General features: G+C 47.3%; 2 protein-coding genes and 1 pseudogene across 6 annotated transcripts; 2 read left to right on the top strand and 1 right to left on the bottom strand.

The window, feature by feature from the left end:
* Positions 1–34: 34 nt before the first annotated feature.
* Positions 35–3,732, bottom strand: LOC120700300 (annotated as a pseudogene).
* Positions 3,733–7,471: 3,739 nt separating this feature from the next.
* Positions 7,472–11,170, top strand: LOC120696521 (RNA-directed DNA methylation 4-like). Of its 2 annotated transcripts, none has more exons than XM_039979454.1 (10): positions 7,472–7,787; positions 7,896–7,991; positions 8,171–8,268; positions 8,705–8,776; positions 8,990–9,031; positions 9,868–10,016; positions 10,091–10,218; positions 10,390–10,471; positions 10,546–10,616; positions 10,716–11,170. In XM_039979454.1, exons 1-10 carry the CDS (start codon positions 7,667–7,669, stop codon positions 10,865–10,867), a joined length of 1,011 nt encoding a protein of 336 aa, XP_039835388.1. In that variant the 5' UTR covers positions 7,472–7,666; the 3' UTR covers positions 10,868–11,170. The 2 variants fall into 2 exon arrangements, with proteins under 2 accessions (XP_039835388.1, XP_039835389.1); XM_039979455.1 differs by having other exon boundaries at positions 7,493–7,787; positions 10,100–10,218.
* A 2,144-nt stretch (positions 11,171–13,314) lies between these two features.
* On the top strand, positions 13,315–16,955 carry LOC120696520. 4 transcript variants are annotated; one of them, XM_039979449.1, is made up of 9 exons: positions 13,315–13,485; positions 14,086–14,163; positions 14,588–14,726; positions 14,849–15,053; positions 15,322–15,450; positions 15,561–15,610; positions 15,677–15,774; positions 15,861–16,148; positions 16,237–16,955. In XM_039979449.1, the coding sequence occupies exons 2-9, from the start codon at positions 14,116–14,118 to the stop codon at positions 16,717–16,719; spliced, it is 1,440 nt and encodes a 479-aa protein (XP_039835383.1). In that variant the 5' UTR covers positions 13,315–13,485; positions 14,086–14,115; the 3' UTR covers positions 16,720–16,955. The 4 variants fall into 4 exon arrangements, with proteins under 4 accessions (XP_039835383.1, XP_039835387.1, XP_039835385.1 ...); XM_039979453.1 differs by having other exon boundaries at positions 14,083–14,163; XM_039979451.1 differs by having other exon boundaries at positions 14,031–14,163.
* The last annotated feature ends 6,262 nt before the right edge of the window (positions 16,956–23,217 follow it).

Below are 23,217 nucleotides of genomic sequence, written 5' to 3'. Positions count from 1 at the left end.
TCTGCTGCAACAGAAAAAAAACAATAAGGGCAAGAGCCACAGAATTTCCTTTTGTTTTCCAGCAAGATTGGAAGATCTGAAAACACACTCCTGATCAACTGAGGTCTATCAAAGGAGTGCAAATCTGCAGAAGAAAAGCCTAAACTGCTACATATTCATTCGCTTGGCTACTCAACATGTAGTGCATTCACCAGGATCTCAATCTTTGTGCCTACATACAGCGATCCCTATATGGCACACATTCTACTTGCTACAACTAATGTTACAACAACCTATCTACTCCAAGATGGCATCTCTCACTCGATCACACCAGTAGCCTGCTCTATTCATTCAGCAGGAGAGTCAGCAAAATCGCTGAGTTCCATTCTTCTCTGCAACAAATCCAACAGCTGTTTCTTTAGAACCAATTTGAGTAGTCGAAATCTCTGAGCTTCCTGAAATGCTTCTCCACATCTTGTCTCGACTTTGCCCACTCTTCTCTTTGGATGATAGTGGTGGCATCGTCCCGTTTAGTCTGATACAGACATACAGTGATGATATCATTAGCCACCCAAAATTACTATTGGAGCCCGCTTCAACGAAACAGAATGATAGATATCAGAAGCAAGCAGACTACCTTATCGATTATTCTAAAAGACTCCCCTCCATCACGTATCAGTAGCAGGTCGTTTCGCCTATCTCTTTTCTTTCCTTCAGGAACGCTAACCTGTTAAACATGGATGGATATCAGTGACCTCACCTAAGTATATACTTCCTTTATTTATTTGTTTATTTTTGATACTTGGTGTCATGTGCAAGTATCTCAAACATCATTAAACAGAGGGAGAGAAACTCCAAAATTCTTCAGAACACACCTCGTGAAACCCAAATATGTCAAAAGAAGTATTGTTTGAATCGTATATATAGAACTAGACGCAGAATATCTTACCACAACTTTCGCTCTTGTGATTGACCTTGTTTTCGAGTCAATATATCTCCTCAAAATCAAGGAAAAAGTCTGGGCCATCAGCGCGCCTGTTTCTGTAGTGTTTGGTTAGGAAAACCTGCAATACGAAACAACATGAGACATATATTCTGAATATGAAAATCACAAGGCCACAAGCACAAATTCTTACTGTATCATAACATGGAGAAGCAATGTACCAGTGTCAAACTATGTTGTACATAAACAATACGAATAAACCTTTAATACGTGCTATGTATTAACAACAGCCACACTTCACTTCCAGGGTGGAATCAAGTTAGAAGTTAAAGCTGACCAAAATAGAAGCTCACTGATTAAGGGTAAGCAAAGCAGGATAATACAGGATCGTAGGCAGACATCTCTAATTCAACTGATCTGGACAACCTGGAAGACTGGAATGAAAAAGATTCAGGCTCTTCAGAAACAAGGATATTCTGGGAGAAGTGCGTTCTCAGTATGGTTCAAAGCTGGGCCACCCAACCATATGCTGCTATCCTCTAATCTTAGACTGTAATACATCTTGTTTCTCTGCTGCAACAGCATGTTAGTCCCTCATAGCACTCTGATTGAAAATTTTCTGTTGTGAGAGGTCACCCATCTATACTTTCTACCAATCTTGCTAATTATAACACATAAAAGACCACGACTGCCTTTTGTAGAAGTAAAAAACAGAAACCCATGCACTTTACTGTTCATCTATTCCTATTTTTGTCGGTACCCCAGGACTGGGGTACCCCCTCTTGCTGTGTCTAGGCAAGGGTTTCGTAGTTATCCTTAGCTACGCCCTGACGGCCGAGCAGCCGGACCCCTGTGGTCTGGAGCCCTACTCTCCCGGCAAATGGCCCCGGACCCGCTCCCCGCTCGGGGAGGGTCCGGTGACGCCACGTGTCCGGGAAGGAGGTAGCCCTCCGCCGAAACCGCTGGGGGCCCCGGACCCCCGCCGGGTCCCGGACCCCCATATACTATCCGGACCCCTCAGCGGGTGGAACTGACACCCCGCCTGGGTCTAAAGCCGCCACGTGTCCACAGGTCCGGGCACGCGCGCGGTACCACTTGGCTTCCACTGGAAGACTCGCCTACCTACCGCATTCAATGCGGTAGACGGAAGTGCGCCTTGCCACAGCAGAGCCCGAGGCGGCTTTTGCCAGGTTGCACTGTTGGTCGCGTGTTATCAAGGCGCATAGTATAGTCGCTGGCACCGTCCACGCCGCGTATGTCAGTCTACGCCGCAAGCTACATTGCCCCAACGGACGCCTCGCCGATGGGACAAATAAGGACTCCCCTTGGTCAGAGAGTCTACAGGGCGATGAAGCATATCCGAGAAGAGATCCTCACCCGTTGTAGCTCCATTGAAGCTTCCTGTGCAGTATACTATACGTCCACGTTAGACCCGCCTGTCGGGGTCTAACGACTGTGTATGCGTCCCCTTGCTCTATAAAAGGGAGACGCTCGTTAGGAAAGAACTCAAGCCCCAGCTGGGCAGAGGATAGGCTCATTCATACTAAGAGCAATTCACCACACAGTGGATGTAGGGTATTACGCTCCGACGGCCCGAACCACTCTAAATCCGTGTGCTCTTGCGCTCTTGCCCCCAAGCTAGATCGGCCTAATAGCTTAGCACTTCCCCGAGTACTCCCCCTCGGGGAATAGGCGGGTGCATTCCGCCACCCGGCTGTGGGTACCCCAAAAGCCCACAACAATTTTATTTTTAGGATATTCAATATTTGGACCACTAGGATAACAAACAAGCTAAAGATTAAAAAAAAACACTGCAGAATGCTTCAGAAGGTGCTAATTGCTAAATATGGGTAGCAGCTTAAACATAAGCGCTAAATATAGGTAGTAACTTGCAAAGCACATTTACCAAGTTCACCTTGCCTTTTAGCAGAAAGAAGCACAATAGGGGTGGCAGGGAGCAAAAATACTAAAGAGAGCAGATGAAATAGTCAGCATACCTTCATGATTTCCCTCTCAGTCTTGTAGAGGGGGTCACGCAAATGCTCAACTGGTGGCTCAGTCACGTTGTAACGGCCGAAATCCTTCTTCGTGCACCTCACGTACTAGATGCAACAAGGAAACCAACATTTAGTTACACGTGAGGCCAGTTCAGATTGAGCAGAAATACCAAATGACTGAAACATTGAGTGGGCACCTTCTGCTGCATCGGGGCAAGAACCCTCGGAATGGAGTAGATATCAGTGTCTGGCGGCGTGACATACATCTGTTGCACGGAAAATGCCATGTTCAGAAAAATGAGCTCCGGGTAATTAATTGACTCAAGAGACTCGTTTCTAGTATGATCATGTAAATTTGGATAGCATCGCCAGGCACGTGTTGGAAATTCGATGAAATGCATGCATCAGGGGAAAATTGATGAAATGCTGCAGGCAATTGTCACAGAACGCACAGAAGATCCTTATTACCTCTCTGAAGTCGAAGACGTCGTCGTCGGGGTCGGGCACCTTCCGGATAAGGAAGTTGCAGTGGAGCAGGCTGATCTTGTGGAACTCGTCCTCGTCGACGGTGTCGGAGGCGGAGTCCTGCGTGGAGACGAAGCTGTCGGCGGCGGCCATGGCGATGTCCCCCTCCTCCCCGTGCAGCGAAGTCGAAGTTGGCGGCGGCGGCTTGACGGGGGCGAGGAGGCGGTCGTAGTCCTGCTCGTTGTCGATGTCGTCGTCGCCGCCGTAGGCCGCGGTGACATTGCGGCTGCGGCGCGGCAGGGGGACGAGGGGGGCAGCCGGGCTGGTGCGCAGGGAGGAGACGAGAGGGGCAGCGCGTTAGGCTTGGGGTCGGCGGGGAAGTGGCGGCGGCGGTGTGGATAGGGGCGGGAGGAGACGAGGAGTGCAGGTGGAGATGGAGTGGTGGTCGCCATTTCCTTCCTACTGCCCGAGCCCAACAACAGAACTATCTATTCATTCGCCTCCTCAACTATTTCCCCCAAAGCCAGCCCAGGAGACAGCATCACACCACAAGTGCAAGCGTGACTCAAAAAAAAAAACCACAAGTGCAAGCGCTGCATGGCTGGTTTAATTTTATAAACATACACAACTGAACGCCTACTAGTTATGATATAGACATGGCATCAATCAAAATTCAAAGTTCATACAGCATGGCAGCTGCATGGCTCCAAAACATGTAGCTTCACTGTGGCGGGGACCCTAGGTTCGATATACTTTCTGATAGCCATGACTGCTCTGTGACCTTCCATGAGAATATCCTCAGCTATTACCTACCAGATTTGTTGGCAGGATCAGAGCACCTGAAACAACTCTGAGGGCCTCCAATGTCAAGCACTCGAGTGAGATTATACTCTTGAGAACGTGGCATGTCAACTCAACCAAGCTCTTCGCATTGCTGAGCCCTGTGATACTCACGCTCCTAAGGAACGAGACACACGAGCAGCTCGGGCAGCATCTCTCATTTTCATCAGAGAATGTACATGATGCCAGATGTCCTGCATGCAAACCATGGGAGAGGAGTTCAATTTAAGAACTGTAAAAAAGGCAAATTATTACCATGGAGAAAAGCTGTAACTCAGGTGCTATATATGATTGCACAAAATGTTGTTGGGTGGATAGTTAAAGAACACTTTCAGTAGGCAGAGCTGATTAGACACTACGAATTTCAATTTTTAACTAAATAATTATGTTACAACCTGAATTAGCCATGCAGTACCTAAATATATTGGTTTCTCTGAATTTGGATGCAATAGAGTCAGTTGGACATGTACAGTGCAACACACGTGCATAAACCACAGTAACGAAATGACTAGATAATAGATTGAGCATACCAGATAAAAGAGTGCAATCGTACATCATGAATTGTCACATTGTATTGTCTGCAATGGTGAGAATTGAGACGCACATAACATATAACATTTGTTGGTCTGTGTGGAAAGTAGAAAATATTGATTCCGTCTAAGGCTTACAGTTTCTGACCGATACAGAAAACAACCATTTTTCTGAACTGTGTTTAAAGGAAGGTGAAGGAAAAATGAAGATTCACAGCAAGTGCTTGTCATTGGTCGTAACTTTAGAGCCTCCCGATTCAAACAAATGATTAAATCGGAGATTTGGAAATTGTTGCAACATTACTATATTTAAGAGCAAGCTCTATATGGGACGATCTTGGTGTTTTATAACTGGGGATGAAAAAGTAAAGCTTATCTGCATATTAGGTCTATAGGAGACTACATATATATGTATATTTAAAAGTTTATGTTCATAAACTTGTATTTAGCAAGCATGGGCCCATCTATCAGTACAATTTAAGCAGCAATTGTGATACTTTACTTCAAGTAAGTCTTGCATTATTATTTTGTACCTCTGGAAGGCTGGGTCCTGAGTATGTCTCTATTTCATCACCCTGAGAATCATTGTCTTGTTGGCAAGGTGAGTCCTTTCCTTTTCAAGGTGAAGTGATCAATCCATCTGCAACACGTCATGCATTCTTGAGTTACTACGAATAACAAAAATAAAGGGGAACAGAAGAACGAAGCCAAGCACACCAACACACGGATATATAAAACCAAATTTTCTTTTGCCAATTTTATGCAACGATGCTACAGTACCATTTTGTTTTCCAAAAAAAAGAAAAGACCAAGTTTTTTTTTCAGTTCAAGGTGGAAGCTACAATTGATCATACTATTTTTCAAGCGCATTCCAATCTACACCGACTCTCTTTAATCTAGTTCAAGCCAGGAGGAGTAAGACGGTGGAAACCATCCGCCATTGAGATCAATATACCGTGGGATCGAAATCTCCTCCTAGTGTTTTTTTTATGAACAAATTCACATCGCAACACAACAAGAGGAGAACAGAAGGGCGGTGTTCAAGTAACTTAACGAGTGAATCACATGATAGATAGCTTAGATAAGAATAAGATGCTGCGTGGATGCCAAGGAAGACAGGGGAGGAGAAGGAGAAGGCTTACTGGTGGTTTGGGCTTGCCACCGCTGCATAGACACGTACGTGAGCGGCAGATCCATGATAGATAGCTTAGATAAGAATAAGATGCTGCGTGGATAAGAATTCAATCTTCCGCTCCTCTTTATTTAGGATTTTGGGTTGGGGGCGTCGAGGGAATCTCTCCAAACAATCCTTCCATCCATCAGTGTTGGTGTTTTTTTTTGAAAGGATCGGTGTTGGTGTTGGGAGTTTTTTTTACGTAGTACCGACTTTTATATCTCTAAAAAATTTGATCGTATTTGTATATCCTTGTGTTTTTTTTCTGTGATCCATATGGCCTTCTGTTAGAAGTTAATGGTAAAGAAGATCTGACAGGTGGGACTGAGGTGCGGAAAAGACAATATCACAAGTGGGAGTGGCCCTTTATTTTTTTTTCCCAGCCTGTTGCGCCCTGCCCCGCTTCCATTCCCGCCTCCTCCCCATCCCGTGCGCCGCCGCCCAGCACCTCCTGCGCCACCGCCCCATCCCCCTCCGAGCAGCGAGACCGGCGGCGCCGCCTGGCCCCATCCCCACCTGGAGCCGACTGGAGGGCACCGCCTGGCCCCGTCCCCGCCTGGAGCCGCCCGGCCAGGCGTGTGGCCGTGCGCCGGGGCCGCCGCACGCCGGGGCAGGGGCGGCCGCGCGCCGAGCAGGAGCGGGCTGGGCTGTGCGCTGCGCGCCGTGGCCGCCGCGCGTCGGGGCAAGGACGGGCTGGGCGCCGCGCGTCGGTGTGCAGCCGCGCGCCGGGGCCGCTGCGGCGAGGCCACCCGGGTTCGGTCGGGGCGGAGCCGCCGCGCGCCGGGGCCGGCCGGCCAGTAGCCATAGGACTGGAGACGGACTGGACTCCGGCGAGCGGCGACCGACCATGCTCCTGCTCTCCTCGTCCGTCAGATACCGTGCGCAAGAATGCTAAGGCCCTGTTTGGCAGGGCTCCACGAGCGGCTCCGGCCGGAGCCCTGACAAACGGTGGTTTCGGCACCGGCTTACGCTGGAGAGGAGAAGCCCCAAAACCGTGGCTTCGTCCGGCTCCGTGGAGCCGCTGCCTCTTTTGCCCCCGCACGCAGCACTGTGGTGGCCGAGCTCCGCCCCTTGACGTATGCCGGTGGTGGTCGCGGGTAGGAGGCGGTCCTCGGCGGCGCGATCTGCGGGGAGGAGGTGGCCGGCCCCGACAGCCCGAGCCGCAACGCGGGTGTGGCCCCGGAGATCCCCCGCCGCCGCCGGAGCAGGACGAGGAGGCGGAGGACGCAGTGACGCCCAGGCCGACACGAGGCGTCGGCCGCATCGGACGGAGGAGGTGGCCGGCGGCGGCCCGATCTGCGAAAGATGTGGCCGGCGGCGGCTGCACGAAGGAGGTGGCCGGCGGCGGCCTGTCTGTGCGGCCTGTGGGGAGCAGAAGCGATGGAGGAGGCGGCGGGTTTGGGCGATTGGGAAGGAGACGGGCGACTGGATAAGGGGAGGGAAGAAAAAAGGGGAAAAGAAAAGAAGAGAGAAAAAGAAAGAAAAGGAAACAAGAAAAAAATAAAAGGGTAATTTAGACTTTTTACAACCTCAATCTAACAAGTGAAGTTGTTTTACCAAATATTTTCTAAAACGGCTCCAGTTTCATCAAAGAAGTCACTCCACCTCTGGAGCCGGAGCTATTTTTTAAGAGCCGGAGCCGTGAAAAAGAGCCCCGCTACCCAATACAGGAGGGACCACCAGACCACTCGTCCTTCCGGGGCGCCGCCTTGTTAACCCTACGACCCAACCGCCGGTCATGGCGGCTGCGGCGGCGCCCGCCGGCGAAGCCTCCACCTCGGAGCCTGCGGCGGCGAGGGAGAAGCCCATCGTCGTCCGGGTCAAGCGCAAGCCCTCGCAAACCCGCCCGGACGCTTTCTGTGAGCTCCCCTTCTATCTTCCTTTCTCATTGCCCCGTCCCCTTCGTTCTTGAATTTCTACTCGATAAAAGGAGAGGTTTTCACACAAAAAAATGTTTGCTCTATCAGGGCTAGATATTAATGAAAGGCCATCCAAGAAGGCGATGCTCGATTTCTCCAGCCTCTCCATCTCCGAACCATCCTCTTCCTCATCCAGTGCTAAAGGTACGGACCAAACAGAATGGAACCTTGACGCCATGGTGCTTTGCCAAAACAACTTTGTCGCCCTACGTCGATACTGTATACATAATAGGGTCCTACATAATATAATACCAAATCCTCCTCGCCTAGACGAAGAATTATAGTAGTAGTACTAGTCTTACTGTCTTGCCGTATGCCCACAGCTTCAGAGGAACAACCACGGGTTAAGAAGCTTCTTGTTCAACACATAGAGACAGTGCATCATTCTCGAGCCGTTGAAGATGTTTTGCACTCTCTTTTGGTAATATTCCTATTCTTTTCCATTTATTTTATGTTCTTGTTAAACTGGTTTGGCATCCAGATTTGGCATCTCTGGATGGCATAGCTCTTTCTTGGCTCATGTTTAAATTTTGCTTGATGTTTCATTTGTCGTTAGTATTCAACTACTCCTTCATATGACCTCTTGGTATTTTTCTTTGCTGAGGGTTGTATAGAGATGGCTTTGAATCTTCATCACATCTCGAATGCCGTTTTGATGTTCAAGTACTGTGAATGAACAGCTTCTTTGAAATAAAAGAAATGTTGACATTTGTACTTTAAATGTTCGCTTGCATGGAAAAGAGGTCTCAGTTTCAGTTGCAGATTAAAACATGGCTACATGATGGATTGACAATACTTGTTCTATACACGCATGTGAGGTTTTTTTTTTTGGTAAACAGTTCTATTTGTTTTTGTAGCTTGCTGACTCAGATACCAAAGAGATAAAGAGCAAGACGAAGGAGTGGAATGACAGAATCAAGCAAGACAAAGTAAGAGAAACTTTGTGCTACTGTCTACCGCGTTAATTTTTGTTTCCGCTGGATCTCACAAGGGCCATGAGTTAATCGAAGCGTTTAGTATTTCCCTTGAACATGGCTGTCAGTCCGCATTTACAATCTGGGAAATAGTGTTTCCATATCTATAGCTGTCTATATGAATTTTAGTTGGTGGAATTCTAAAAAGGACCCTTCTTGTGCCAACAGAAACCAGACCAGCTGCGGTCAGCAGCCAGGCAAAGGCATGAGGTACGCCGTACGCACATCCTTCTCACTGCAGTCAGTTCTTGATTCTCAAGTGTGTATGAATACTAATGAGGCAATGAGTTTGATGCATGGTGTAGATCATGAAATGTGCCAGAAATCAAGCACATAATATTTTTTTCTTGAACACGCAGGAGAACTGCGCGTCGTTGTATTAAAAGATAGAAAGATCGGTCCAAGTTACAATGGCGAATCAAGCACAGAATTAACTACAGGAGGAATCTAGTGGTTCATGTAATTACACTGTGCACATCAGATGTGCTTATCGGTTGGGAGTTAGACTCTGGACACCCTTGCCACAAGCACATGGCAAGCTAGCTATGCAGACTTACAGCTACAAAGCTTGTGGACTAAATAAATGATTCTATGGTGTACACTGCCAAACCCTGTTTCTGGACACTACTTGTGTTGAGCAATGTGGTCATTTGGTTCCTTTCTTATTTCGACAAGATCATTTGGTTCTTTGAGAGTGGCATATTTGATAGTTCCAAGTGCACAGGCTTAGACCAATAGGGATATACGCAAATGTGCGATTGACTAGTTGTGTTGAGTAATATTTGATAGTTGTATGTTACAAGTATATAATTCTCAAGGACCTATTTGTACTAATTTATTCTCTTTTAGCTAAGTAGGGCTAGTCCCTGGAGTTGCTGTAGCATGGGCCTTTGCGTGTTTCTTTATATGTGTCAGTTTCATGAAGCCGTGCTATTCCTTAGTTTTCCTGAAACTAGAAAACTGCGATCAAGTACTTTATTTTCTTAAACTGCATGGTGCTCTGCTTTGGGCATTCTTATGCATGGTTTTGTTCATTGACCATACAGGATTTGGGAAGAAATGCCCGCTTTGCACAAATATGGAAGAGTCGGAAAGGAGAAAAGGATGAAGCTGATGAATCACTGAGAGAAATATGCCATCTTTATGATGCTGTCCAAGTAGATCCGGATGAAGAGAAGAATCCAGCAGAACCACGGCAAGTGTTGCTTTCTAACTATTTACCAGTTCTTTTAATTTGGAGTTGTACTATTGTAATTTGTCTCACTGTAGTCCCAGCAGGATCACTTCTTTCGAAGAGGGTGCTGTTCTATGCAACTTTCTTCCACTTATACGGGAGTACTTGCCATCAGCTGCTGTGGAAATCGAGTCAGATATTATTTCATTGGCGCAATCAGAAGGTATGCCAGCTTCTTGCCTTGAGATGATCTCAACAGTAGTGGATACTTTCTTGCTGCTTTCATTAGTAACAAAAGAATTTCAACCTGTAATAGTGCTGACGCTGAAATAGTTAAGGTGAACAGTTTAGCTCCAGCGCTGGTTTTGATGAGTATAAATTTTCTGATGAGCAGATTCAGAAGTTTATGACATCTATACTGTCAAGGAGGTGGATGATACAAACATGGAGGATATGTCAGCAGCTTCATATCCACGGTAAATACGAATCGCAAGGGGCACCTCTGTTCCATTCCCCTAAGAGTGTCTTCTAAACAATCTTTGAGTGTTAGGTTACAAGTGGATGATGACGAAGATGAATGCTATGATGATGACTACCCCTATGAAACAGATGATTCAAATGGTAATCGTACAATCATTTTGCTGACATATTTGATCAGTGAGAGAATTGAGGTCCTTGGTTATTCTAGTTAGCTTAACTTTTCCATCTCATAACATGCAGCGGAAGACAATCCACTTTTTGATTATCCTGAAGAATTGTCAGAGGATGAGGATGATGGTAGCAACGATGAGGATCCTTTTGAAGACATGGAAGGTTCTGGCTCTGAGTACGAAAAGGAAGAAGTAGAGGTGGAAGCCGACAAGCAATGGTGATATGAAACTGCGGAGGAAAGGTGCAGTTGTAAATGCAGGGATGCTAGTGTGTGAGCTGAATTTGATGTGATGAAGGGATGATTACTGAATCTTTGTGTTGCTCATGCTGGGAAAGGAATGGGCGTGCTCAGCACTGACCACTGTGTATCACATCACTTAGTATACATTGTATCTTAGTGTATGATAAGGTGTTCCCTGCATTACCAGAGGACAGGAGAAGAATCTAGCTAGGAATCCTTTGGGGTTTGAAAATGCCATGCGTGTTGCTTTGTTTTATTATACTGTGTAATGATATTACTCGTATGTGCATCTCTACTGACGTGAGAAAAAGAAAGCCCGTGGGACTGCCGGCCGCAGGGCTAATATTTTCAGCCCAGCGATACAGTGATGGTCCATGGCCCATCAGATGACTAGACTGAGGCGGTTTTTTCTTTTTTATATTTAAAAAAAATTAAAATTTCAAAAATATATGTCCGTTTTGGAAAATTTCAAAAATATACCCCGGTCGCCCTCCCATAGGGCGATAGGCCCAAAGTGTAATTTTTTTCTTTAAATTTGCAACGAAGTTCCTGGAGAAAAAAAAAAGGGCCTGTCGCCCCCCCCCCCCCCGATAGGCGACAGGGGCCTGTCGCCCACCCCTGGGGCGACAGGGGCCTGTCGCCCGTTGAGGGGGCGACAGGGGCCCTGGGGGGAGGGGCGCACATGGCGTGTAGGCGCGGGGATGTCTGCCGCGCCCAGGCCACGTCTCAACTCTGAAGAGGAAAAGGTTGGCAATTTTCTGGCCGACCGGGGAAACAAAAAAACGTGGGTGTCACTGCGGATCCATGGAGCCTGTCACTGCGTTCAGACTGTTCGTGCTTTTGTCAGGTAATGATCTGTGATGGGGATTGGAGCCTGTCACTGCTGGATCTGCATGTCTCTTCCTCCTGAGGATATTGTTTAGATCACAAATTTTACACCCAAACACTCAAATTCATCACATTGAATGTTTGGACACATACATAAAGTACTAAATAAAATTTAATTATAATTTTTTTGCACGGATGGATTGTAAATCGCGAGTCTTCTCATGCCTTCTGCTCCTGTATGAAGCCTAAGTTATTGCATATGCCATGCTCCCATCTCATTGCGGCATGTGCAGAGTCTGCGTTGCAGCCAGGACTATTTGTTTCACCGTACTTCAGCAAGGAAGCAGCTGTATCCACCTGGGGACATGAGGTATACGGGATTGGAATTGTGGGGCCTTTCACTCAGGATAATGAGAATAAGATGTTTATTCCTGATCCAGCCACTAAGAAAGGCAAAGGCACAAAAGCATTGCAGCCAATGTGGAGCATTGAGTCACAACTACAAGAAGTGTCCTCAGAATGCACTTCACGATGCTGCTGACGTCGGTCCTTCCGGAAATCCCAGAGATGGAGCACCTCCTACGTTCAGACGAGCATCGGCGAGAATTGCTCGTGGAAGGCATTCGGTGTCATGATCCACAATTGTATTTCATTATTTGTAATATGTAGTAATGAAATATTGCAGGTATGTAATGAAGTATTATTGTATTTATGTGTCCAGTTTGTATGAAATATATATTTACCTATGTGTTCTCGTATATTTTTGAATGCAGGTATGGAGATGGACTCCTTGCTAGACCCAGTGATCGAATCGAGCCACAGGTCTTACTTTGCAGCTGTTGAGCACCGAGCCCTAGAGGTGCTACGTCCTCGTCCACCCGGCGAGGCGATCTCTATACACCACGATTGGTGTGACCGGTATGTAATGAAATATTATTATTTATCACTTATGTATTCGCCGGTATTCCTTTGTTTCGTCTGTATTCGCGATTTACAATCCATCCGTGCAAAAAAATTACAATTAAATTTTATTTAGTACTTTATGTATGTGTCCAAACATTCAATGTGATGAATTTGGGTGTTTGGGTGTAAAATTTGTGATCTAAACAATATCCTCAGGAGGAAGAGACATGCAGATCCAGCAGTGACAGGCTCCAATCCCCATCACAGATCATTACCTGACAAAAGCACGAACAGTCTGAACGCAGTGACAGGCTCCATGGATCCGCAGTGACACCCACGTTTTTTTTCCCCGATCGGCCAGAAAATTGCCAACCTTTTCCTCTTCAGAGTTGAGACGTGGCCTGGGCGCGGCAGACATCCCCGCGCCTACACGCCATGTGCGCCCCCCCCCGGGCCCCTGTCGCCCCCTCAACGGGCGACAGGCCCCTGTCGCCCATCGGGGGGGGGGACAGGCCCTCTTTTTTTTTTTCCAGGGACTTCGTTGCAAATTTAAAAAAAAAATTACATTTTGGGCCTGTCGCCCTATGGGAGGGCGACCGGGGTATATTTTTGAAATTTTCCAAAACGTACATATATTTTTAAAATTTTAATTTTTTTAAATATAAAAAAGAAAAAACCGCTAGACTGAGAGCGAGCCACATCAAAGAAGAAGATAACGAACGGGGAAGAAAAACTGCAGAGTAAAGAAGGGCGGCGTGGCGTGGCGTGGGAGATGAAAGCCGAGACGCGGCTGCCGGAACTCGGAAGACGAAGACTCCCCTCCCATCCACCATAGTGTCCTGGCGGCATCCACCGCTCTGAATTCCGGTAAATATATAGATAGATGTTGCCTTTTATTCTTTCGTTTTCCAGTCGTATTCAATTTGGTTGAGATTGTTGGATCTCTTACCTATCGATTCCCTTCAATACTTCATCTCCTGATTCGTTTCGTTTCCGAGTGCACTTAGCATCTCGCATCACCATAAGGTCGTCTGATTCTATCCGTGCAAGAATTTGCAGCTTTCCTTTATCCAGAGAAACCTGCTTCTTCTTAGGTTGCAGCACAGGCTTCGCCCTGACGTTTTATTTTATTTTATGTTATCTTAACACAAGAAAGAAAATAAAGAAATTGGCTTCTGACGTATGCACCTGCTGGAAGCTCCGATGCCTTTGCTGATTGGAGATGCGTTTAATCCTTTCCTTCTTCACGATAAAGCATCACCTTTTTCTTACTTGTGCACTTGTATTCCTTTGCTCTAAAAGGACCTCATCACTTGCTCTTCAGTTGTGTTTCCTTCTCAGTTCTTTTTTGTCATAGCATTCTGATCTGTCGCTAGCTCCACCATATTTTTCCTGTTACTCTACTTATGCAGCTTCATTGCTTGGTTGCACATTGAATGTCCTGACAAATGGGAGCATTGCTAGCAGATTTCTCTTCTCTGGATAACCATACCAAACATGAGGGAATCACCTTCAACACAGGGGGAGCCATCTACGTCTGCTACGGTTTGTTGAATTTCCAAATTTTTCCTGCTGTTATCACATGCACTGTATTGCCATAACTTTGTTCAACTCTTATCCCTTTTCTGTCACTCTATGAACCAACTAACCATGACCCTCTTTTTTCAGTTGCTCATGATGTAAACCTTAAAGTGATTATAGTGACTGATCATGTCTACTCACTATCGTTGGCACCCCTGTTATTCGAATACCAAATTTTTAAATATTTAAGTGTAAAGATTTATCAATGTTATAATATTGCACCCCACCTAAATTGGTGATTTCATAAATGCTTCAAACATGACCACCATTAACAGAATAACTAATCCCACTGATTTTATATGTAAAGTTTCATATTAGGCAAAAGTTCTGTAGTTGTACTTAATCTCTTTGGTTATTTCTTTCTTTAACAGTTACTTGATTAATACAGGTTGATGATAGTTGCTCAGCTGACAGGGTTGAAGATTCACAATTATTCCTCTCTGTACCCGCTTTAAATCAAGCTGCATCTTATCTTGCCCAGACAGCTTCATTTCTAACCCAGTGCCTCCCTGTACCTGGTTATGTGAGTTAGTTCTTTTTCTTTCTTCAGAAAAATGATTCAGATTCTCTATGTCAATTGCATAAGCAACCTAGGCTCTTATGGTAATTCCATTTTAACAAATTGATTGTGTTTATTATCTTAATGCAGGTCTATCTGAGGAGGATCAAGAGTTAGTAACACTGCCACCTGCATCGGCAGTAGACAGGCTTTCTGTTCAGACCTCTTCCGTAGTGTCTACTGGCACCAATTCATCCCTTGGTCAGACAGATTGCAGTGGAAGCCCCTCTCAAGAAAACACAGGTCAAATGGTGCCTTCACATGTTTTTCATAATGGGGCTTCGCTGTTTCAAGGGTACAGTTTGTTCTTGAATCTTTATGCTTTGTTCCTTCATATGCAAGTTCTAATCTATGCATTAAGGACTCAACACATGTAGAGCTGCACTTCTCATAGAATTTGCTATGCTGGGGTGTCTTGCCCATACTGAAGATTAAACTCTGCACCTGAGAGTAGAAAACAGACGCCATTAAGATGCGTTCTTTTTTTTGGGGGGGGGGGAATCAATTTTAGTGGATATAATAGTCTTTCACAAAATAATATGTTCCTTTGATATTTTGTGCAGCCTTGTAGAGCGTGCACGGAAAACTGTTCGTGGTTCGGCAGATGATATCAGCTGGCTCCAGAGGGATCAAAGCTTACCTACAACTGACGATGGGACAGCCAGATTCTTGGAGATCTTGGACTCTGTGAGGTCAGCAAAAGCACCAAACTGAACATCAATGCAGATGATTTGTAAAAATGCTTTTAATGAAAGATGTAATCTGAATTATATCTCATGTGGGCCATCTCACTCCTCTTCAGAAAAAATGAGCACAAGCTACCTGATTCAGTTGTTTACTTGTTGGTTCCAGGTTAGTCGGTTACCACTCCTATTGTGAGCTGTCAATTTTCAACTTTTTATGCTAACATTTTTATAGGTCTGTTTAGTAACCATGGACCACTTTACTTTGTCAAGACAAAGGCATACTTCTCCAAGATGGGTCTAGCTTGCCATATTGCCAAAATTCATAGTGAGGTACTGCCCAGTGCCCATACATTAGCCTGTAATTTGCTTCTCGATATTGGTTTTAATTAAGAAATACATGAAAAAACACCTTGCAGTCTTCAGTAAGTAAAAACGCGCGAGAGATAAAGGAATACATAGAAGAAATATACTGGGGATCAAGGAAACGAGTGCTACTTCTCGGTCATAGTAAGGGCGGTGTAGATTCGGCTGCAGCCCTCTCCCTCTACTGGCCACAGCTGAAAGACAAAGTTGCAGGTTTGGTATTAGCTCAAAGTCCATATGGAGGAAGCCCAGTTGCTTCAGATGTCCTGCGAGAGGGGCAGCTTGGTGACTATGTCAGATTGCGTAAAATCATGGAGATTTTGGTATCCAAAGTCCTTAAGGTATTTGCCTTGACCATTCCAGCCACTAACCAGCTTGCCTGATAGAGAGTGATAATGTTCTTGATTCTATTCGTTTTGTTATCTTCAGGGTGATTTGCAGGCTCTAGAAGATCTGACCTATGAAAGGAGGAAAGAATTCCTGCGACAGCATCCATTGCCTCAGGAGGTTCCCATCGTATCATTCCACACCGAGGCAAGCGTCACTCCTAGTGTGCTCACCGCGCTTTCTCATGTTGCGCACTTGGAGCTCCCGATTGCTGCTGATGGCAATTCCACCAGGATACCGGTTGTAATGCCACTTTCAGCTGCAATGGCAGCATGCTCTCAACTTCTGGTGGCAAGGTATGGTGAGAAAAGTGATGGTCTTGTGACGAGAAAGGATGCTGAGGTTCCTGGATCGGTCGTGGTCCGGCCAGAGGGGAAGCTAGACCACGCATGGATGGTGTATTCCTCTCTAAAAGAAGAGCCTGGCGATCAGGCGGACACATCGCAGGTATGCGAAGCACTGCTGACCCTGATTGTAGAGGTTGCACAGAAAAGGAGGCACGAGACGGCCATGAAAGATGAGTGAGAGTATTACTACTTGTTAGTGTTGCCCTGAGATGCATGATGTATCCTGTAATCGTGGAATTTGGTTATGTTGGCTGTACAGAGTTGGGCTCAAAGTGCTTCTGGACCTGTTTTTTGGTTGGTTTGCAGAAGCTTATGAATGCCCTTGCCTATCATGTGGAACTTTGAAGGTGGATAGAAAAGGCTGTTAGAAACGGTTGGCATGTTGCCCCCAATATATCAGATTGTTTGAGCTAATTCTTTGAGTATAATAAATCAAATCGATCAATCAGATTGCCTGTGCCGCGTACATAGGCAAAGGATCTGCACATTGTTTTAACTAAATCCATCAGTCAGGTTGACAAAACCTTCGTCATCGAATTGGCATGCCCTGCTAGTGAACGATCCACTCGGAAGAAAGCGTGAGGTGTTGAGTTGTTGGCGCCTCGTGGTTCATTCTTGTTTAATGTAAGATCCTTTTCTTTTAAAAAGGAATTATAAGGTTCTTTTGGCGTAAAAAAAAGGTTCTTTCAGATACTATTTCCTTCTCTGTAAGTGCATACTATACTATTTCCTTCTCTGTAAGTGCATACTTATTAGTCAGGTGTAATGAAAAGGCAAGTTTCACAGCGATGGCCAATGACTGACATTTGTTACCTCAAATACATTCTACACTTTCTGACAAATTTTGTTTGGATTGAGATTATGCCACTAAAGTTGCTGCCTTTCGTCAGATTATTTGTTTCGTTCCAAATCCCAAATCGCATCTTGTTTACTTTCGGAGTGTCATACTGTTAAGTTGGTTCCTCGGCACAAAAGACATCTTGCAATGGATAGAAAGAAGCTTTTAATCGCTCTAGATGGATGATGTTTCAATTTGAAATATTTTCCATCTGATTCCAAAATGTATTGTGGGTCAGGAATCACCTTTCTCATTGGATGTAACATGTTGACATGGAGATGAATGCGAATGGGAAAACTTTTGAGTCCCTAGGACCCACGTGCTCTAACGGATGATAACGACGTTGAGGGTGGGCACATGTCGCTGGGTGCACAGAATGTTTTTTGTTTCAACTATTATTTAGTCAAATTATATGAGTGCTTAGGATATGAAATTTATATAAACAGATTATATTTTGCAAATGTTTTGACATCATACTGTAAGGTTAATTGATACTCAAAGATTTGTAATATTTAATGGTGTTGTATTAGAACATATACCGATATTCAAAGTAAAATCTTAAAGACTTTGTCAAAAGCCTAATATGCTTTAGAAGAAAGAGTACATTTTCGCTGTGGTTAATAAATAATGAATATTAAATATATATAGTTTCGATTGTTCTGAATTCTAAACACAAATTTTAATTAATAATAAATAAACATGCCTACTAGGTACACACATTAACACATGATGCACCATGTGCTGTGAGATATGAATCATGAAGGGTGGCTTTTCACCATTTTGATTAAGAAAAACCATATGATAAATTTAATAGCGGCATGAGACTTGACCTTTTGGGTGGCTCTTGCCATGTGGCAGCGTCAAATAGTGGTGAGTGTGGGAAAGATGGAGCAAAAGGAAGAGGATCAATGTGATCAATTTAATCTAATGCGGCCACAAATCCGGCTATAGCGAAGCGACCGAAAATTGAAGGAGGGATACTAGCAAGCGGTGGACATCGTGGGTTGAGAAGAATTTGTTGCTAGCTCATTGTCTCGTCGAAGATTGAGAACAACTACAGAACTATATGTTTACATATGTCGGCACACTCAGACAGGGGTACCCTCTCCCATAGCAACAAGCCCAAAGAGGCGCGAGGTTATCCGTAACCTCGCACTAAGCCTCTGGGCAGCTGGGTACAAAAGCCCGGACCTGACAGTTGGGGACAACGACCTCCGGATCCGCTCCCCACGAGGTGGCAGGTCCGGCGCTGCCACGTGTCCACCTGGACGAAGTGCTCAGGGCCGCCTTCCATGGGTTCGGACTCCCGCGGACAGGTCCCGAACCCCCGTGGGCTGGTCCTGGAACCCCACATGTGGAAGCCGGATCTCCAGGAGGCCTGAGCCTTCGAGCTAGTCAGGGCGCCCAGACCCCGCTCCCCGCTCGGGAAGGGGTCCGGAGCCGCCACGTGCCCCTGTAGGCGCGGCCGCCAGACCCCCGGGTCCGGCGCCGCCACGTGTCCCTGTGGGCGCGACCGCTGACCTCCGGGTCCGGTGCCGACACGTGTCCCACAGACGCAAGCCTTCCGCCGGAAGCCAACCCGCCTGCCGCATTAAATGCGGGCGGAGGAGGCGTGCGCTGTCAGAGCAGGACATAGGACGCCCTCTGACGGGTTGGACAGGCACGAATGACAACATGGTAAGCCCGCCAGTTACCGAGGCGGCTCGTTAGTTACCAAGGCAAGCATTAAAGACTCAGCGCCACGCGCATTGGTGACGAGTCATGATGATCAGCTACTGACTGGAGCCACCGTGCACGCTGCTACAGTGGACTGAGTCAGTAGTTCGGCGCTTCATCATGACCTCGACGCGCGGCTGCAAAGGCTAAACTCTACTCCTACAGGACACCTCAAGACCACGCATGGTCAGAAGATTCGTACGTTGTAAGATAATATATCGCCGGGTCCACATGTCGGGGCCCCGCTCAGTGTACGTGCTCCCCTTGGTCATATAAAAGGGAGAGCACGCACGGCAGGATGACAATTCACACAGACACAAGTTCTCGGGACTTCTTCCAGGTCTCTCTCCTCCTCCACACTCTTGCTCAAGCCCAGGGCTCTAGCATGCTCTCATACAGTACTCTCTAAGCTCTGGCAATACAACTCACAGTGGACGTAGGGTATTACGCTCCGGCAGCCCAAACCACTCTAAATACTTGTGTGCTTTTCGTGTTCATACGTCTCTAGATCGAGCTTTCATTGGCTGTCCCTAAGCTCATCCTGCACTTAGAATTAGGCGGGTGCATTCCGCCACCCGACTAGAGAAATCCTCCGACATTTGGCACACCAGGTAGGGGACTGCTTGGCTTTCGCTTGATCATCGGCTCGGCATCACCATGTTTCAGGTGGCGAGCGCCCGGGGGCCAGAACTCGCGCGGCAAGCGCCCGCGTCAGCAGGACGGCGACAGCGGGTCATGCTCTCCCAGCTCGTCATCAAGCAGGTCTGGGGGAGCATAGCTTCAACAAATCCCAGCTCGCAACATACCTCACTCATGTGAGGAAGCCCGCTCCGGCGGAAAGTCGACTCCGGTCGCACCAAGCCCGCTCCGGCGGAAAGCCAACTCTGGTCGCACCAATCTCGCTCCGGCAGCAATCCGACTCTGGTCGCACCAAGCCCACTCTGGTGGCACGCTCCAGCAGAAAGCTAAACTCCGGTAACGCTGACAATCCCCGTAAGTTTAATCCTTGGGGGGCCGACCGAGAGTAAAACCCTTTCAGAGGGGTCCGGACCCCTGTGAACCTACAGACCCGGGGAAGCGCACTCATTCTCCGGGGAGGTCCGGAGCCGTGTAGCCGCTTAGCCTGGTTCCGTACCCTAAGCCTGCATGCTCTACCTCCTGTGAATGAGTGCCGTAGTACCTAGGTCTGGAACCTGGAGGTCCGGACCTTCTCTTAACATTTTCCTTTGTAGCTAGGGAGTACTTGCGTGTGGTCCAGAGCGGTGGAGGTCCGTCCTCATAAACCCGGCCTCTGGCGTTCATCGCACGTCTCGTACACACCAAGTTATGAATGAAAAGTTTACTCTCAGCTCGTCCCTAAGGTTGTTACATTCCAGCTTCTATCCTTGCATTACACTAACCCCCACGTGGCTCCTTACTCTTGTGCGGTGATTGTGGTTCGAATTGAGTTGGCTAGCTAGTGACTTAGCTCGAGACCCCTCATGGAAGAGAGGGGTTCGGACCCCTGAGAACCTGTAGGTTCAGGGAAGCGCACTCATTCTCCGGGGAGGTCCGGAGCCGTGTAGCCGCTTAGCCTGGTTCCGTACCCTAAGCCTGCGCGCACCACCTCCTATGAATGAGTGCCGTAGTACCTAGGACTGGGAACCTGGAGGTCCGGACTTTCTCTTAACCTAAAGGCCGGCCCCTTGAGCTCCGTTCACTGAGCCTAGCTGTCTATCTCAAAGGATCACAGCCAACAGGATTTGGGATCCCGTGGGTACGTTACTAAACGCCAGTTCTAAGTCGTGGGCAGGTCCAACGGAGGTCTTCCTTCCCCTGCAGGCCCGGCTTGTCGTCAGCCAAGAAGGTGGTAGGGACATGGCTCCGGAAGCGTGTCCGGATGTACGGTGTTTCCCGACAACTGCGACATGGTTCTGACCCCACCTGTGGGTTCGTACCTCTCCCGCAGGTGGGCTCGGGGGCCTCTCTGTCGGTACACTCAAACAGGGGTACTCTCTCCCGCAGCAACAAGCCCAAAGAGGAGCGAGGTTATCCGTAACCTCGCACTAAGCCTCTGGGCAGCTAGGCACAAAAGCCCGGACCTGACAGTTGGGGACAACGACCTCCGGATCCGCTCCCCACGAGGTGGCAGGTCCGGCGCTGCCACGTGTCCACCTGGACGAAGTGCTCAGGGCCGCCTTCCACGGGTCCGGACTCCCGCGGACAGGTCCCGAACCCCCGTGGGCTGGTCCTGGAACTCCACATGTGGAAGCCGGACCTCCAGGAGGCCTGAGCCTTCGAGCTAGTCAGGGCGCCCGGACCCCACTCCCCGCTCGGGAAGGGGTCCAGAGCCGCCACGTGCCACTGTAGGCGCGGCCGCCAGACCTCCGGGTCCGGCGCCGCCACGTGTCCCTGTGGGCACGACCGCTGACCTCCGGGTCCAGTGCCAACACGTGTCCCACAAGCGCAAGCCTTCCGCCGGAGGCCAACCCGCCTGCCGCATTAAATGCGGGCGGAGGAGGCGTGCGCTGTCAGAGCAGGGCATGGGCCGCCCTCTGACGGGTTGGACAGGCACGAATGACAACACAGTAAGCCCGCCAGTTACCGAGGCGGCTCGTCAGTTACCAAGGCAAGCATTAAAAACTCAGCGCCGCGCGCATGGGCGACGAGTCATGATGATCAGCTACTGACTGGAGCAACCGTGCATGCTGAAAGCATCTAGGCCCTCTAGGTATGTTTCGGTGATTAATGACAACCATTTTTGTGACTAATGAGTTTGTGCAGCATAATGAAATCTTATCGCTCATTGGATCATATGTTAAAGAGGCCCCTAAATTTCATCATTCAAAAAGGCGATCTTGGTATTCAACTCAAGTATATAACAAGACTAAGGATCTTTCTAGTCCTAAGTGTCGCAAGGTTGAGAAGGACACTTAGGTTAGTATAGGTTTTATAGTTTTGTAGAGATCACACTATTAAGAGGGGTTAAGGCCAAGTAACATGAGCATGGACTTGGTCAATCAAAAAAATGGATGCACACATTGGTCACTCAGGTTCTTGGAAGCTCAAACAAGTGCTATTCAACTCATATCTCAAGAATATTTGGGTTTCATTCAAGACTCAAATCAAAACAGACAAAATCAGGAAAAAGTCTTATCACCGGTTTAACCGACGACATCAATTTTCTATACGTCGGTTAAACGCTGTCACTGAAGCATGGACACTGAGTACACTGGTTAAACCGACAATATTTTAAATTAACGTCGGTGCAGTTGTCCAGAACATTGGTTTTCCAGGGATTTCTAATCTTATACTCACCGGTTAAACCGACGATGGATTTGAGTTAGCGTCGGTGCAGTTGTCCAGAGAGTTGGTTTTTCAGTTGATCAGTGGACAACTACACTCACCGGTTAAACCGATGATACGTCGGTTAAATTGCCCGAGTTGTAACGGCTAGTTTTTCAAATGGACAGTTTACATTCATCGGTTAAACCGACGATGACTTTTGGAGGGCCGTCGGATTAACCGGCGTTGCGTACTTTTCTGGCAACTTTTCTCCAACGGCTCTATCCGCGTGAGCTGCATATATATACCCCTCCAATGAGTCATTTTGAAGTCTCTTGACACTAGGCAACACTCATACACTCATTCTATTATTGAGAGCCACCTTGAGCTTCACATTCCACTCATTTGATCTTTTAATCATCCAAGAAGTAAGGCTAAGGACTTGAGTAGAGAGAAATTTGTGTGCATCCGTTCTTGGTGATCGGTTCTTGCTCAAGTGAAGGCCCTACCTTGTTACTCTTGGTGATTGGCATCACCTAGGCGATCTTGGTGATTGAAGGTGTTTCTTGCGGAGCTTGCCAAGTTGATTGTGGGAGCCCGAAGAAGATTGTACGTGGCTTGAGCTCCACCACGCCGGGATGGTGAACGGAGACTCTTAGTGAGCACCCTCGTCTCGGTGACTTGGGAGGTGACAAGACTCTTAGTGAGTGTCACAACGTGGATTAGGGGTGTGTGCCAACACATCGACACCACGGGAAAAAATCCGGTCGTCTCTTGCCCACTCTTTACATTCAAGCACTTACTTTCATGCAATTTATTAATGTGCTTGACCCTAGAGATGATAATTTAGCTCTACCT

This window comes from Panicum virgatum, chromosome 3K (assembly GCF_016808335.1).
Source record: "Panicum virgatum strain AP13 chromosome 3K, P.virgatum_v5, whole genome shotgun sequence".
NCBI lineage: Eukaryota > Viridiplantae > Streptophyta > Magnoliopsida > Poales > Poaceae > Panicum > Panicum virgatum.
The sequence above is the reverse complement of the archived record's forward strand: the minus strand, read 5'-3'. Positions and strand labels throughout refer to the sequence as shown.